This window comes from Centruroides sculpturatus, unplaced genomic scaffold, assembly GCF_000671375.1.
Source record: "Centruroides sculpturatus isolate CEXI.00-Female unplaced genomic scaffold, Cexi_2.0 scaffold1680, whole genome shotgun sequence".
Classification (NCBI taxonomy): Eukaryota; Metazoa; Arthropoda; class Arachnida; order Scorpiones; family Buthidae; genus Centruroides; species Centruroides sculpturatus.
The window spans coordinates 19,697-38,859 of NW_019385913.1; the positions used below are offsets into that span (position 1 = coordinate 19,697).

At 32.2% G+C, this 19,163-nt stretch overlaps 1 protein-coding gene across 1 annotated transcript in view; it reads right to left on the reverse strand.

Annotated features, from left to right (window-relative positions):
• The window catches only part of LOC111612543 (multiple epidermal growth factor-like domains protein 8), a 136,763-nt gene that overhangs the window by 8,291 nt on the left and 109,309 nt on the right, over positions 1 to 19,163 (reverse strand). The window contains exons 28-39 of the mRNA XM_023353773.1: positions 11,074 to 11,240; positions 10,851 to 10,995; positions 10,503 to 10,767; positions 10,291 to 10,432; positions 9,821 to 10,022; positions 9,544 to 9,761; positions 9,204 to 9,468; positions 8,925 to 9,105; positions 8,671 to 8,857; positions 8,430 to 8,600; positions 8,172 to 8,320; positions 7,922 to 8,060 (exon numbers count right to left, since the gene is read on the reverse strand). Coding sequence (XP_023209541.1) covers positions 7,922 to 8,060; positions 8,172 to 8,320; positions 8,430 to 8,600; positions 8,671 to 8,857; positions 8,925 to 9,105; positions 9,204 to 9,468; positions 9,544 to 9,761; positions 9,821 to 10,022; positions 10,291 to 10,432; positions 10,503 to 10,767; positions 10,851 to 10,995; positions 11,074 to 11,240 — 2,231 coding nt within the window. The remainder of the gene's footprint in view (positions 1 to 7,921; positions 8,061 to 8,171; positions 8,321 to 8,429; positions 8,601 to 8,670; positions 8,858 to 8,924; positions 9,106 to 9,203; positions 9,469 to 9,543; positions 9,762 to 9,820; positions 10,023 to 10,290; positions 10,433 to 10,502; positions 10,768 to 10,850; positions 10,996 to 11,073; positions 11,241 to 19,163) is intronic.

Genomic DNA, 19,163 nt, shown 5'->3' on the forward strand with positions numbered 1-19,163 from the left:
TTACCACATATGTACTTGTACTGTACTGTACATAGCAGAGGTGTCCTGATGGGAAGCCCTATTTCTGGTGTTCTGTGTGAAATGTTTCTTAAATACCTAGTCTTCTATCTTATCATGGTATACTTCCAACATCTGTAATTTTCATTCTCATTATCTGGAAAAAATGTCCTAACATATAACTTTATTGATGAGATTAATAGCAATCCCTACAAAGTCTCATACTGGAATTGGAACAAGAAAGTGATACAGAGGCTCATTTTCTGGACATTACACTTACGAATGATAGTATCATCACAGGCATTTGCCTGTAATGATACTACCATTCCAAAGTGTAATGTCCAGGAAGCCATCCTACAATTCTTTGTTCTTCCTACAATCCAACTCAACTATAAACTGGCAGCATTTAGGGCTTTGATCAGGAAGACCTTCACACACTGCACAGATATCCATAATAGAATAAAGGAATTCGACCATATTGTGTCCCTTGGTGTACAATTTGGCTATAAGCATAAGACCATTAAAGCACTCATTGATACTTTCCAACAAAAAATGGATTGTTCCAGGATTGATTCACAGATAGAACACTTAATCATTAACTACACCTCTCCCCATGGAACATCTTCAAGGGTTAAGGGGGCTAAGCCTTATTATTAAGCCTTATAAGGGCATAACATTGTGTATAGGAAAAACAGAACCATTTACAGAATGCTGAGAAATGATAAGGATTCTCTGGACATGATGCAGGTCCAGGTGTCAACCTCTGATCCATTAATGGAATAGTGTAAACATATGACCTCTTCTACGTTGGGTCACTCTAAGATCCCTACAACAGCATTTAAAGGAGCACCAGGATAACATCAGAAAATTCAACCCGGCCACTGCCTTAGCAGTCAATGCTATCACCTATCAGATCTACAAAGGTCAAGTGAAACCTGGCTAGAATTATACAAAAAATGGGAAGCCACAGACATATATACCTTCCAAATTTACAAGACTTTGACAAGGTTGTTCTATCAACTTCAGGGATGTCAACTCTCTTTTGGTGGCCTGGAAGTCCCTTCATGAATACTTGACAAGAAAGTGACTTGTAGCCCAATGACAAAAATTGTGTGGACTGTTAAGGTACAAAAACCAATGTTTTTTATTTTCTTTATTTTTGTATTTATTGTAGTTATATGTATTGATTTTACTTTGTTACAGTGTAATTATTTTTTAAATTACTTCATAGTTGTCTGTTCTTTTTATGATCGGTTAATGGTCCTATTGCAGCATTTAAAATTTATGTTCTAGAATGTTGGCATTTTAAATAATGTATAGCATTTCATTGCATATTATACTTGAGGAAGATCATTAAAAACAATTGAAAACATTATAGTTATTAAATTTTTTGCTGTTTTAAGGTTATTGGAGTGTGTTTAGTCTATTTGTGATTGATTGTAGTACCATATTTACTTGAATGTAAGATGCAGTTTTTTTAGATTTTAGTATTTCAGAAAATGAGCTGCATCTTAATTTGATGTAATAGGTTATAATGTATTATATCAAATCAAAACAAACAAACATACATACATACATACATAATGGGTCTCTAGTGCCATGCATCTTATTTCTCTATCACTAATTCCATTGCATCATTTTAATGATTTTATTAGACCAATATTTGCAATAGAAAATATTTAAAAGTTTAACATAGCTCAATCCCAGAAAAAGATGCACAACACTCTTTCAAGAAATGTTGTATTTCCAATACTTTAAATGGCACCAAGTATGATCGAATATGATTGCATGTGGAAAGATGTAAAATTGAATCCAGTGTTGATAAGTAAACTAAAAGTAATATTCAGGAACATGATTAAAACAAGTGTTGATTCAGAACAGCCTAACACAACAAGTGAAGAGGTTCTCAATTTTGATATCATGAAGACAGTAATATACAGTATAACTCAACAAACTTTATATGACATAAATTTGTCTTGTCCATTTAAAAATATCCATGAATGATGCATGTAGAAATTAAGTTACATCTTAGATTCAAGTAAATATGGTAATTATCAATGATCAATTAGTTATTTTCACTGAAATATAATATATTACAATTATCTGTTTAAAAAACTGCAATGTAGCACAGTAATCAACACATGGCATAACTCATTCATTTATTCCAGCTNATTTCTATATGAGAAACCAGCTTACAATCTTCCCTTTTATACAGACTGCTGGTGGCCTTACTCCTACCTGCTTTGTGAGCATGCGTTGAAATGCTAATCATTTGCATATTCCAGCATGTTGAACATTTCATGCAAATTTTGTGTTTGTTTCGTGCTGCCTTCATGGTGTAGCAATTTTAACGGCCAGCAGTGTTACCATACCGGGTTAAGCGATAACTGGCTGAGTGTCATAGTGGAGGTGTACTTAGGCTGTGGGCATAGGAGTCGTCCCCATCCGGTTCCGTGAGTAACTGTGCATGGTTATATTTAAAGTTTAACTACATCTGGAAGCAAAGAATTGCTTGGAGGTCTGGGTGGCTTAACTGGCAAGCACACCGCATGGTAGGCAGAAGTTGCAGGTTTAAGTCCTGCTCCAGGCTAGTTCTTTTATTCCAGACGGTTCTAAATTATTTAATAAATTATTAAACATTATAATTATTAATAATAGCAAATTTATATTCTGATTAATTATGGTGATTGCTTGGTTGAGTATCAACCTATTGGGCTTTGGCACGTTTATTATAGATAGTAAGAATATTATGCCACTGATCAGAAGATTATTTTTACTTTTAAGGCCTACTACATAAAATGTATATTATAAAAATTTTGCACAAATTGTTTGCATGCAAGTAGCATCCCAGTAGTCCTCTTGTATACTTATAAGTGGACTATTGGGATGGGTTCCCTCCAATTTTGCCAAGCTTAATATATATCATAATACTATCCCAGTAAACTATGGCAAAGGCACACAATGCAACTCTCAAGCATTTGCAAGAAAAATTGATTTAGAGTTTTCCATATTCTTTATGTATTGTGTTGTATTGACAGTGTCAATAGCAGCAAAACCAAGTGAGAAAGTGCTTGACTATCACCCTGAAGTTACAGATTCAAATATTACTTTTATCAAATTTTTTTTTTCTGATCTACAATATAATGGATTATTGCACAACACCTCGGTATTATGTATAAAATACAACAAGAGAGATGATGAAGAAAGCATTTATGATATGGATAGAGAATAACATGCAAAAGAGAATGACTATAAAGCTATGCAATGTGAAATAAGCTAAAATAATGTCAATGCTATCCAATATTCATTTGAAAGGAAGAGATGATTCAAAAATTTTAAATAATCTACTTTAGCTATGTTTACATAACATCAACAGCTAATGAAAAGTGTTTTGAAAGTTACTAAAATCATTTGGGAAGACTCTTATACATCTGATGAAATGAATCTTTTTCTGAAGAACTAACTGAAGGATTTTAAGATAGCCAAAGATTGAATAATATTACTCTTTTTTGCTATAATGCATTATCAGATGATTGTATGATAAAGCATGATTAATAATAGCAGATTTTAAATCCAACAGCAATATAGAACTGGAATATGAGAAATCCAAGGATTTGTTTTTACTAGTGTTTTAAACCTGATACTGAAACTTACACAAAGAAAAAGAACCCATGAAGTTATTGACAGAAAAATGTTCCAGGACATCCAACACATTTACATCATGAAAATGTAAAAGTAATATTCTTACCACTCATATTGGGGGTCTAGTAAGAATACTCAACCGAACAATTGTCATAATTAATCTGGCTATAAATTTGTTTTTATAGATGTTAGGTGCCATCTCTTATCTAAATTAATAATTATAATTTTTTATAATTTATTAAATAATTTAGAGCTGTCTGGAAAAAAAGAACTAGCCTGGAGTGGGACTTGAACTTGCAACTTCCACTTACTGTGCAGTGCACTTGTCAGTTATGCCAGCCGGACATCCAAGCAATTCTTTGCTTCCAGATGTATTTAAACTTTAGATATAACTATAAGCAGTTATTCACAACATAGGCTAGGGACAACTCCTACACCCATGGCATAGGTACACCTCTGCTACGGCATTCAGCCAGCTATTGCTTTATATACACTGCCGGCCATTAAAAATGCTACACCAAGAAAGAAACCAAATAGCAGAATCATATTTATTGTATATATACAGTATAATGGGTGGAAGACATCATTAAATTGACAGGTAATTTTGAAGTACAGAGCATGCAGAAATCAATATCCAGAGCAGCCACCTCTGGCAGCAATAACAGCTGTAATCCAGCTGGGCATCATTGAGCAGAATTTGGATAGATATGGGTACAGCATGTATGCAATTTGGGTACAGCAGTATGCAATTTCAACTCTAGGCCAGAGTTCATCTATTGTACTGACTGGCAAATGGTGGTGTGCCAGTTTCTTGGCAACCACTGACCAGACATTCTCAATTGGTGACAGATCTGTAGATTGTGCTGGCCAGGGCAACAGTCAAACACCCTCTGTATTCAGAAAGGTCAGGTCAGCATGGGTAACATGCAGTTGTGCATTGTCCTGTTTAAAGCGAGTGTGATGGAGGACCCAAAGATAGGGCACAGCAACGGGTCTTACCACATCAAAAATGTAATGACAACTGTCAAAATTACCAGCTATGCAAACAAGAGGTATATCCAATGGCATCCCATACCATCACTCCAGGTGCTGAGCCCGCAAGACTATGATGAATGAAAACTGGCAAGGATTGTTCCCCTTGGTGCTTGTACATGTGGATATAGCCATCATGATGCTGTACGCAGAACAGGGTTTGTCTGAAAATGTGATGTCACTTCTATGTCCATTTTTGTCGCTGAATGCACCAGTGTAGGCATGCCTGTTTCTGCTGCAGTGTCAAGGGAAGCTGCAGTAATGGTCACAGTGCTGCAAACACTGTTGCACTGTTTGTGCAGACACTTGTTCTGAAAATGATCCAAGTTCCAGACTCAGGGTATATAACTAGGCCAGGTATGGCCAACATAAGGCCCGTTGGCCAAATCCGGCCCATCTAATGAATTTATGTGACCCACAATCAATCTTCCAATATTAGCTACTGAAGTCCGAATAGCTCGATGAAAAATTCTAACACCTAAAATAAAAATAAAAAATAAATCAACAATTCACTGTGCATTTACAGTTAACCCTCCATTACAAATCTCGTAAGTACAGCATAGAATGTTGATAAAGCATAATAATGTGAAAAATGTATCTGTAATCTCTATCTACAATTCAGTCTCTACAGGGTAACACCACAATGAGATCTTGCACCACCTCAAAATCTTCCTAGGGCAGCCTCTGGTTCGGCCTGTAGAAAAAGTTTTCTTTCCAATTCGGCCCGGAGGCAAAAACTGTTGGCCACCCCTGAACTAGGCTGTATTATCCCACAAAGCCATGTGGAAAAAATGTCTGTCCTCTTGGGTGTTACTGACCAGGGCTGCTGAGATATCACCTGGCATTCTGTATGGCCCTCCCAGACCCATCAATTCCACATTCTCGTGACAGTTGTGGGATAATGACCAACATGAGCAGCAATAGAATGAACAATAAACTGCAGTTTTCATAGGCTACGCTTCTACTACAATTAAACTCTGACACACAGTGGTAGGCATTCCTCCTTACACAAGGCATAACAAAACCTTTAAACAGCAACCAATGTGTGAATGCAATTTCTATATGAGAAACCAGCTTACAATCTTCCCTTTTATACAGACTGCTGGTGGCCTTACTCCTACCTGCTTTGTGAGCATGCGTTGAAATGCTAATCATTTGCATATTCCAGCATGTTGAACATTTCATGCAAATTTTGTGTTTGTTTCGTGCTGCCTTCATGGTGTAGCAATTTTAATGGCCAGCAGTGTTACCATACCGGGTTAAGCGATAACTGGCTGAGTGTCATAGTGGAGGTGTACTTAGGCTGTGGGCATAGGAGTCGTCCCCATCCGGTTCCGTGAGTAACTGTGCATGGTTATATTTAAAGTTTAACTACATCTGGAAGCAAAGAATTGCTTGGAGGTCTGGGTGGCTTAACTGGCAAGCACACCGCACGGTAGGCAGAAGTTGCAGGTTTAAGTCCTGCTCCAGGCTAGTTCTTTTATTCCAGACGGTTCTAAATTATTTAATAAATTATTAAACATTATAATTATTAATAATAGCAAATTTATATTCTGATTAATTATGGTGATTGCTTGGTTGAGTATCAACCTATTGGGCTTTGGCACGTTTATTATAGATAGTAAGAATATTATGCCACTGATCAGAAGATTATTTTTACTTTTAAGGCCTACTACATAAAATGTATATTATAAAAATTTTGCACAAATTGTTTGCATGCAAGTAGCATCCCAGTAGTCCTCTTGTATACTTATAAGTGGACTATTGGGATGGGTTCCCTCCAATTTTGCCAAGCTTAATATATATCATAATACTATCCCAGTAAACTATGGCAAAGGCACACAATGCAACTCTCAAGCATTTGCAAGAAAAATTAGTTTAGAGTTTTCCATATTCTTTATGTATTGTGTTGTATTGACAGTGTCAATAGCAGCAAAACCAAGTGAGAAAGTGCTTGACTATCACCCTGAAGTTACAGATTCAAATATTACTTTTATCAAATTTTTTTTTTCTGATCTACAATATAATGGATTATTGCACAACATATTTTATACTTTTTAATAAATAATCTCTCTTAGCATGCTCATGTTGCTATGTAAGTCAAGACAGAAACTTTTAGCAATGGATGTCAAATACATAGAATGCAATAAAATGTGTAGAATAAAGTTCATGACAAAAAATGAAAAATAATTGAATTTTTTACTGTTTAGCAAATAAATATTATAATTACAAAATACTAATTCTTCTTTACTAACAATAAAAAAATACACTGCACAATAATCTGATTCCATGTAGGTTAGAAAAAACTAATAATAATAAGATTCAAACCTGTAACTTGCAGCATAATGATTAAGCACATTACCCACTGTTGACAATTGTCAATACATGACGCACATGGAAAACAGAAAACTTTAAACTAATTTTTTTCAAGAATGCTTGAGAGTTGCTTCAAGTGGCTTTTATCACATAGTAATGGGAGAGTACTATGATAGAGATAAAACTCAGCAAAATTAGAGGAAACCATCTCTGGTAGTCCTCCTTGTTAGTATCATCAAAGTTTTTGAAAAAATTTACAATTTTAAATTTTATGTAAATAATACAATTAGCAACTCATTTAACATTTAAATGTCTGTTAGCACTTTGTAAAAACGATATGAACAGTAGTAGTTTTGAGTGGTAATGATATTCCATCAACAGAGGTGCAATATCCAAAATTTGAAAAAATTGCATATTAACTAGGATATGAATTTTGTGATTTGAGTCCTTTTAAAATGGAGAATTTGTTAAATTTTCTGTCCATTCCAAAGATAAATTCATAGACATGACTGAAAATCCAACTTCAATACTTGGTATCAACAGAATAAATAAAGGATTTGAAATGACTTAAGATCTTGAAAATTATTTTCTGGAATTATGATACAAATTTTAAGGATTGATTCATATTTGGAAGAGATTTATAGAACTATTTAGTTTTATAAATCTCTATAAATAAGAAAAATTTCTGATAGTTTCAGAATTCAAAAGAAAACTTGAGATCAAGATAATTGGCAGCAATAGTACTTTCTTCCTTGGATAGAAGATTATCCCTCTATTAACAAGCAGAAAAGGTATGGAATGAACTGTTAGTTTCACAGGTCTTGTAGGTCAGATACTTGTACATCTTTTTGTGCTCCATATTTTACATTAACATAATAAAATTCAAAACTTTTCATTCTCTAAGAAAATATCATGGATTCCTATACATACATACCTGTAATTGCCAACATGGGGTCACCATATTTTTGCTATTCTTTTGACTGCATTGTCTATCATTTTCTGTATTATTTTGGCAATTACAATTTTCGCCATTTATGGAATTGCACATATCTCCATGGCCATGACATTCACAACTATAAATGTAATATAAGAAAAATAATTAAATTTTTAACATTTCTAAAAAAATACTATTCCACTTCAAACAACAATTAAGAAATAAATCATTTCAAATAGGCATAACTTACGGTCTACAACCCTCTTTTATATTATCTCCAATTTTAAAAAATCCAGAAATACATTGATCACATCTATTATTTTCAGTATTATTTTGACAATTTATACAAATTGCATCATCCTTGGGTCCTTCTTTTACTAATTCTAAGTATTCAGACATCTAAAAATAATGTAAAATAACAAATATTGTATAATAAAAATTGATATTATAAAATCACAATCTCCAAAATATATTATTATAATAATCTTTCTTTTATATCATAACTCACAAGATATTGATCCCAGTGATTGCTGAGTGAACTCAGCAGAGAGGAATTTAGGAAATCTGAGCTAAAGCATAAATCACTGTGTCCATTACAATATACTTTACAAGGAATGCACTTTCCACCATTTGTGGGATTTCCAACAAAAAATGGTTTGCATTTTTGACATTGTGATCCCTAAAATGGATTAGATTAGTGAACTTAAATAAATTTCTTTAAATATATAATAAACAAAACTTATATATACCTGTGTATTATTATGGCATTTTAAACAATCATTAAGACGATCGGGACCTGCACAATTACTATGTCCATTACAATCACATTGTATTGAACAATTATGTCCAACATAACCAAAATGACATTTACATTTATTTGGTTCTACACAAGTTCCAAACATACATCCCTGATTACATACTGGTTTACATTGTTTGCTATAAAATAATTTATTTAGAGTCACATAAATAACAACATATATTTTACATATTTAAAAGTTCTCACCCATCATTTACATATCCTTGTTTGCATTTACATTCAAATTTTTCTTCTGTATCAACACATTCTTGATGCTGTTTGTCATCACAGTTATGATGACCATTAAGACATTCATTTTCTGGTGGTTGTTTAAGATATGCCCAATAAACTGGACCATCAGATTGATTTAACCATCTGGTGACATTTTCTACATTATCAACATTAACATAGTTGTATTCATGGTTATAATCATAAAAAATAAACTTGTTAGAATACAGAGAACAAGTATAAATACAGGATACTTACCAGGAAGTGGATGATCAATTAAATATACATGATTTTCATAACATTTTCCATCCGTTGGATGTTTTATCCAACCTTCCATACAGATGCCTCGACCATTGACTTTCTTGCCCGAGAAAGCACACCATCCACAGTTAGGATATGACAAGCAGTGAGCTGCTTGGCTATGGTGCCAGCAGGGTACGGGACAATAGGAACTGGAACCTTGTAATACAGCTCCACAAGCCCCTCCTTCACATTGTAGTAATTCAAAACTTGGAGAAATGCACTATAATATTTTATTTTACAGTTAAACTAATTTGATGTTATGATATTTTAAAATCATTAAATTTTTCATTATTACTTGTTGTAATCCTTCGCTCCATCTGCACTCGTGCCAACCTCCTTCTCCACCAGCACTTTGTAAACAAGTACTGCAATTTCTATGCTGACTGCATCGAGGAGGACAAGTTAATGGAGGCATTGATTCTACGGGAAATGAAGATGCACCTTGGATTGTTTTTCCCACACAAGTCCAATTAAATATTGGTTTATCTTTTAAAGTATGCTTCCATTCACCACCTAAAATTATTACTAATGTCAACTAATGATTTACTTAAAACCAAAAAAAAATTTTTTACCTGATCTTTCAACTTGGCGTGTCCATGTACAGTTTGGCAGACTTCCACATTTTTCACAGTCTGATGCTAAGCATTCTCTTATTGGACAAAATGACGACTGATTTATGGCACGCTGTGAAATTTTGCAATCATTTTCTACTTCACAGGAAGCTGAAGCTGGAATGCATATTCCTCTTTGACAATTTGAACACCACTTGCATAACTAGGAAAACATATATATAATTTAATAACTTTTAATAATTTTGTATTATTGTATCTTATGTAAATTAAGATACAATATAATATTACTTTTGACATTACAACAACATATTTAAGCAAATAGTTTCATTATATTATTAATTTATTTTTGGAATATATTAAAAGTTTTCTTTATAAATCTGGCTTTTCCAATTTAAGCATTCTAATTTTTATGCTATGCAATGTGAGAAAAATATGCCAATAATGTTTTAAGAGTTTTTATTTCTAAATACCTGTTTAGCATTTGGAAAGAATGGCCAAACTGCAACACAATCCATACACGTTTTGTATTGATAGCAATCTCGTCTTTCCATCCATTCTAAATTACAGTCTGTATCTGTAATAATGTTTAGTCGTCCTTTTGGATTATCACAACTGTAAAATAATAAACAATTTTAATTTTTATGAATTGTAATTTAAATTTTGAATGACAAATGCTTTGTACTTGTAAGGAATGCTTCCATATTCAGAATAGCAAAATGTACGGCTCACATTATTTTCCATCACGGAACAATATGAACAGCCTGTGTAACGAATGCACTCTGACTGTTTCTTTGAAAACAAATGACAAATGTCATCCGGTAAAGTTAATTTTGTCAAACGGTCACTTGTTTCTCCATTGAAACCTCCAAAAATATAAAAGCTTCTTGAAAATGACGTAGCTGAAAGTCCAGATACTGGCGGCAATGGTTCTCCCACAACAGAAACATCTGATTGATTTATAAATTTTAATAATTTCAATTTCAATATGTTTCATATGAAATTTAAATCTATCATATAAAAACAGACATACTTTCTTTTTCTAAGCAGATCCATAAATTACATTTGAATATATAAACGTAAGTTTCGCCCACTAATTCAAACTTTTCATTTCGACCACCAAGGATAAGCATGTAATCGTCTGTTAAAACAGCAGCATGAAGACTACGTGGAGGAGGCTACAGTGATATAAAAATGTTAAAATTTACATGTTAAAATTAAGTTTAAAAACTTAATAAAATGAATTAAAATATTACATTGGAATCAGGTTGGTTAGGTGGTAATTTTGACCATCTGCCAGTTGGATAATGAAGTGTATACAAATCACCGGAGATTGTAGCACCTTTAACATTATATATTATTCCCCCAAAAACAAATATTGATTTAGTTTGTGAATGATACACACTAGAGTGTCCATATATTCCTAGAATACAAAATAATATTTATTAAATTTTTAAAATAGTTTATTATAGAAGACTTTAATGTTTTATTTCTAGTTAAATGACAATATATTATGCAAAACGTAATTTTAGCCACTTGAACAATGGAACAAATAAACTTTCAGCAAACAGACTGAGTTCAATTACGAGGTGCATGCCAAAAATACGTACTGTTTAGCCATAACTTTTAAACCAGTAAGTTATGAAGAAAACTTTTGATGTCACTTTTTAACATAATCCCATCTTTGTCAAGACACCCTTGGCATCTCTAACCACTTATCAAAGCACTGTGAGAACTTGCTTTCTGGACTTGAAAGCACTGAAAAACTGCACTAACAAGAGCAGATCTTGACAAATAATGCATACCATGGAGTGAATCTTTCAGGTTTGCAAATACTCAGACATCACTAGGAGCCAGATCTGGTGAGTATGCAGGATGTGGCAAGTTTTCAATGATCTTTTCTATCAGAAAATCTCAGATGATTTGAGCTCTGAACAGCATAGCTTTGTTCCTGTGCAAGACAAAATTTTGTGCTGGGTAATTTGGGATGCCATTCACAAATCACAGGTAGATAATGTTTGTTCAGCATAAATTTTGCATACCGACCAGTAATTGTGTCACAGTTTTCAGAAGTTGCAACAGCAAAGTGATTAGAGCATGACTCATCTTTGGCAGAGTACAAATACATCACACTAATCTTGTATAGCTTTGCAGTTAATTTTTGAAATATAACACTAATATTTTTGATACACTCTAGGATCTTCTTCAGATGCTCTATAAAAATTTTTCTGGTTGATCCAAGTTTGATTTAACTTCTGATTTTAAATGTTCCAGTTTCAAATGTTTCTATCTTCAAATTTATTTTTTTAAATCTTCAAAAGATGTGCACTAGGGGAAGCTAATACATAATTCTGGAATGCACCTCTAATGTTAAAAAATATAAGAATTAAGTATTAATACTAACATATTCATATTAATTTATGTTTTATAATTATAAGAACAATAATAATTAATAATTTCTCTTTATCATCTTTCATTGACTTATTAATTTTACATAACGATATCAAAGCTTACATTTTTACTTTGAAATTTAATTCAAAATCAAAAACAATATTATGCAAAACCTTTATTATTATGTCAACTATCAATTCAATAAAAATTTATAATATGAGACTTGCATTATGTATCATTTTTACTTTTTTAACTGTTATATATACATAACAAGGAAAAGTAATGGAATCGTGTCAAATTTGATCCTCAGTTTTTTGAAAATCTCTGCATTTTGAGATTCCTGAATCCAAAAACAGAAAAAAACTTTCATGAATATGTGTATGTGTATGTTGGTATCTATTTTGTTTAATATCTCAGGATGGAGTGAAGACTAGAAAATTAAATTTGCATGGTAGCTTGTGTATAATGGGCATTCATGCTATTAAATTTTGGTGATGAAAAATCAAGGGGGGGGAGATAGAGGGTGGTCACATGTCATATCTTGTGTGGGGGTTGAGCTTAATGAAGATTTTACTTGTTGTTAGCATTTACAGATCTTTTTAAAACTCATCTCTATTCTCAAAATTAAGTCCTCTATATATTTTCAATTATTATAAAATAACAAAGTTTTTATAACAAAATCTCATAATAGATGGTGCCACATATAATTTTATTTATTTGCTAGATTTTTCAAATTCTTAAAGTTATTAAATGAAATAATGTAATATTAAATTAGAATTGAAAAATTTAGCAATTACAAGACTTGTTTGTGTAACTTTGTAAATATTAAATTTAAATATTTTAAATTTTCACTAAATCACACAGTATATCAATGGTATGTAAACTATGATCTGAGACCCTGAAAGAGATAATGATAAAAAATTAAAGGTAAAAATAGAAAAAAGTAAACTAACCAAGCCTCACACTAAAAATTACTAAATATAAATAATTAGGATAATACCAAATTTCTATGTAAAAAAAAGGCCACATTTGCAAACACTGCACTTTAATACAAAATGCAAATGTACTGTACACATGCATTTAGTACAGTGTTTCTCAACCTCTAACGAATCATCGCCCCCTTCAATAAAACCATTACGTAGTATTGCCACCTTCACTACAAAATTCCAATGCCAAGGGACAAGGCTAACCCCAAATTCTTACTGCATCGAATAGACTAGTGACTATATAATGTTATTTGTTTAATTGTTGTACGATATAACGAATAACATCTAATTATTCTTAATATAATGTTTTACTATATCACCCAGAAAATTGTTTTTTTGCCCCCCCAAAATACAAATTGTTACTAATCATCCCCTGAACATGGAAAAACGCCCACATGGGGGTGATATTGCTGCCGTTGAGAAACACTGATTTAGTATATACTGTACAATACATGATCATTATTAAGCAAATGTAATTTATAACATAAAATGGATACAAAGCTATGTTTTCAATGCTTTTTTCTACAAGCAATTTACTTGAGAAAGTAAACTGCTTCCTAGAAATCATTTATAGTATATTTCTAATCCCCAAAAACATACCTGTAAATCTTACAGATACAGAAACTACCATCAAGCATGTGTAGATCAATCATTTTATCTTACATGTACAGTACATGAAACACATTTTAGTACAATTAGGTATGAAACCTTCATTCAATGTCTGAGTTTTACATTCATAATTATTTTGCTATAGAAGTTTGAGATATTGGAAAAGTCAAATAATCATTCCAAAGTGGAAAGTTGTAATTGTGATGTCAATAAATATTTCATTATACAGTAAGACCTTGTTTACCACTTAGGATACATTCCTAGACAACAAAGCACAAAATAAAACAGTGTTAAGCAAGGTCATTTTAACACACAGTAAATAGGAAAAGGAGAACACACCACCAAAAATAAACAAATTTTACTTTAATTTTAAGTTATTTTTATATTAATTTGCATAATAATATATGTTACATAACACAAACATATGCACAGAGAAATATAAAGTTCATTATTAAGATGAAGGTTCTGGTTCTTCTGAAATTCTTGACTTTTTTGCAATGAACTTGTCTAGTGTCATTTGTCACTGTAATTTTTTTCTGCTTTAAGCAAATGTCAGTAGCCGGAAATTGCATCCAAAATGCCTTGTCTTGTTTTTGCACGCCTTTCAAAATCTGGATCATTCATTACAATTTGATCAACGATTTTGGTTATCGTTACCATACTTTTAGTAAGGAAATCTGTAGCAAGTTCTTTGGGTTCTTGGTTTTCAGAATCACTATTTTCCAGTTCTACATGAATTCCTTTGTTCTGCCTGTTCTCAAAGGTTGTTTAAGACTCTCATCAGAAACCTCAAGTAATATCAGAAACCTCCTTAATATCTTGCTCATCTACATCTCCTAGTCCTGTTGTATCGATTAAGTTGACAATTTGGTCAACGATAGGCTCTTCTCCTGAGAATCCTTGGATACCTCTGGCCATATCTTCTTCCATACTCCGTTCATGCATTTATCAGTTAATTCTTGTCAAGCAAAGTCAACATTGCCTATGACATCCATAATGTTATATTTTTTCCAAAATTGCACAAAACATAGACTTAGGGAAAGTACAGTGCTACGGCAAATTGCCACCTTTTACTGATTGATTCATGTTCAGGAATAATCATATTATATATGAATCAATGAAATTTTGCGATAATTTGAATCAATGTAAATTTTGCGATAATTTGAATCAATGTAAATTTTGACCATTTTTTTAAGCCTTTGAGCAGACAGCATTATATTGAATCAGCGTTAATTGAGGAAGCACTAAACCGGGTCTTACTGTATACAGTTTTAATTTTGGTGTCAAATGTCATTTTTAAAGTTTACAATGCATACTTTACAGATTTATTTTATTACTAATTATTTCAGTTTATTTCATTTTAAATAGTTTGACGGAATTATGATCACATTATATACACTTTAAAGCAACTGTGAAAGGAATTGTGATCTGTAAAGAATGCATCACCAAGAGATTTTACTTCAATTAATTACCTAATTAATTGCACTATTATTTTTTATGAGTTTTTTTAATCAAACTAATTAAATCATTCTAAACTTCTATTGGACTGATTTAACTTCAATAAAATTTTTTAAAACACTATTGGATGTGCTTTATGACATCAGCAGGTTTTTTGTTTCTTATTCAGAAGAATTTTTTATATGTACCTTTTTTTCGGTCCCCCATATTATAATAGCATAAAAATCGAAAATTTTGTGTTATATTTGAATAGATGTGGTAAAATAGTTCCACTCCTGCTTAAAGCCAACTTACCCTGAGGTGTGTATGTAAATATCCCAAGTCACCAGCTGTTCTCAAGGTCTACTGGTTTGTAAACAATGTAGACTGCAAGTTTAAATTTTTGCACTCTGTCAAATAAAAGAATAACAATCCCTGCTGCTATATTTATGAAATAAAAGCATTTTTTTAATTATTTAAATTTTTTATATAGTTTTTCTATAAAAACACATTTTTGGGGGTATTTATTTCATGGCAATTTTTTGGCTGTCTGATTTGCTTTTAAAGTAATGGAATCGTGTCAAATTTGATCCTCAGTTTTTTGAAAATCTCTGCATTTTGAGATTCCTGAATCCAAAAACAGAAAAAAACTTTCATGAATATGTGTATGTGTATGTTGGTATCTATTTTGTTTAATATCTCAGGATGGAGTGAAGACTAGAAAATTAAATTTGCATGGTAGCTTGTGTATAATGGGCATTCATGCTATTAAATTTTGGTGATGAAAAATCAAGGGGGGGGAGATAGAGGGTGGTCACATGTCATATCTTGTGTGGGGGTTGAGCTTAATGAAGATTTTACTTGTTGTTAGCATTTACAGATCTTTTTAAAACTCATCTCTATTCTCAAAATTAAGTCATCTATATATTTTCAATTATTATAAAATAACAAAGTTTTTATAACAAAATCTCATAATAGATGGTGCCACATATAATTTTATTTATTTGCTAGATTTTTCAAATTCTTAAAGTTATTAAATGAAATAATGTAATATTAAATTAGAATTGAAAAATTTAGCAATTACAAGACTTGTTTGTGTAACTTGGTAAATATTAAATTTAAATATTTTAAATTTTCACTAAATCACACAGTATATCAATGGTATGTAAACTATGATCTGAGACCCTGAAAGGATAATGATAAAAAATTAAAGGTAAAAATAGAAAAAAGTAAACTAACCAAGCCTCACACTAAATATTACTAAATATAAATAATTAGGATAATACCAAATTTCTATGTAAAAAAAGGCCACATTTGCAAACACTGCACTTTAATACAAAATGCAAATGTACTGTACACATGCATTTAGTACAGTGTTTCTCAACCTCTAACGAATCATCGCCCCCTTCAATAAAACCATTACGTAGTATTGCCACCTTCACTACAAAATTCCAATGCCAAGGGACAAGGCTAACTCCAAATTCTTACTGCATCGAATAGACTAGTGACTATATAATGTTATTTGTTTAATTGTTGTACGATATAACGAATAACATCTAATTATTCTTAATATAATGTTTTACTATATCACCCAGAAAATTGTTTTTTTGCCCCCCCAAAATACAAATTGTTACTAATCATCCCCTGAACATGGAAAAACGCCCACATGGGGGTGATATTGCTGCCGTTGAGAAACACTGATTTAGTATATACTGTACAATACATGATCATTATTAAGCAAATGTAATTTATAACATAAAATGGATACAAAGCTATGTTTTCAATGCTTTTTTCTACAAGCAATTTACTTGAGAAAGTAAACTGCTTCCTAGAAATCATTTATAGTATATTTCTAATCCCCAAAAACATACCTGTAAATCTTACAGATACAGAAACTACCATCAAGCATGTGTAGATCAATCATTTTATCTTACATGTACAGTACATGAAACACATTTTAGTACAATTAGGTATGAAACCTTCATTCAATGTCTGAGTTTTACATTCATAATTATTTTGCTATAGAAGTTTGAGATATTGGAAAAGTCAAATAATCATTCCAAAGTGGAAAGTTGTAATTGTGATGTCAATAAATATTTCATTATACAGTAAGACCTTGTTTACCACTTAGGATACATTCCTAGACAAAAAAGCACAAAATAAAACAGTGTTAAGCAAGGTCATTTTAACACAGTAAATAGGAAAAGGAGAACACACCACCAAAAATAAACAAATTTTACTTTAATTTNAGAAAATAGAACAATAAAGGAAAATATAATACAATTATGATTCTTGCATTCATCTTCTGATGTTAAAAGTCTTCTATGACTGTCTTTTGCTGCCTTTCTCAACCATCGTCATTCTCCCTCTCCCTCTTTTCTGCACTCCCTCCTTTATTTTCTTATAGTTTAGGAATTTCACTCATCTAATCCCACATATACCATGCCAAAGTAGAAGTGATAGCCAGTTGAGGGTCACAGTAGGAGTTATAGGCCACAGGCACTTGTGAATTTCTGGTCGACCCCATCCACATACAGAATGCCAAAAAGAATTATTTTGAAAAATTAAAAGAATCTTTCATCAAGATTCCTGACATCATCTAGCAGTTTATTTGTGAGCTAGGATGTGATTATCAATTATTAATTGACAGAAAGATTTACTGAGTTCAAAGAAGAAACATTCTTATAAATGTGAGTAAGGATGCATTTTGACTATCCTAATTCATAACTAGATTAATTCCAGATTTTAGAAGGAAATGTTCATTTCATGGGTAAGACAATGGAATTAGACAAAAAAATTTTTATAAGTCAACAAAAAATTTGATTTATCTATATATATATCAATGAGGATGTTTGTTTGTTACTTTGTTTGTTCACTATACATGCCTAGGCCAGGGGTTATCAGTTTGTCAAGTGAGAAGAGCCAAATTGTCATGGAAACAGTATAACAAAAGTACCAGAGAGCCGCATATATAACGCCTACTAGGGGGCGTCTCCCTGGTGCGCGTTACAGGCATTCCATGACAATAATAAATTCCTATTACAAATATACTGAATTATTTATATTGTTTTTGGCCAAATGAATAATAATAATTTATACTGTTAATTTAAATGTGCAAAATACAACACACGACAGGGGCGCCTCTAGTGGCCGATTTTGGCATAACGTTACACGGATGGACACACATTCAATGGGTTATGTATATATAGATATGCTTCAAATGTTGCCACTCGCATGCGACTCATAATGATCAATGCAAGTGTGGTCATGTGCGGACAGACTAAAGAGTGGTAGAGAGTACGCTGTACGAGTCGAAGTTTGTTCGGCGGCTCTATCTCATAAATTCATAAGTTATAAGGCTGCGGTGAAATGAGGCGAGGTAAAATTGGAGTTTATGTTCGAAGAGCCGCAAATGTATATGCAAAGAGCCGCTAATTCCGAGCCCTGGCCTAGGCCATTCAACCAACTGCTATAAAACTCAGCAGTTATATTTGCATACTTCTAACTTACGTAATGTCATACATTACACCCCAAAATATCAATTGGATTTCTATAAATCAATTAATTTCTATCTACATTCAATTTTCAGATTTATATTGGCAAAATATTTAACAAAATAATAAACTAAATATAATTCTTACAAAAAAAAAAGGATTTAATTTTTTTAAATATATACAGTCGAGTCTGCATAAGTCGTAATAGTATAACTAGATACCATCGGTTAAGTAGTCAGTTTTCTGTGGTCCCAGCCAATAAATCGCCATACGTTTTCTGTCCCACACTTGTTTAGACGTCTGATAAGTTGACTCCCCTCCTGAAAAAAAATGAGTTCACACCACACAGCTTAGCATCACAGCAAATTTTGCATTTTCTCACCTTTTATTCATGCTTTATTTGCAGCAAGTGTTTCGGAAACCTAACAA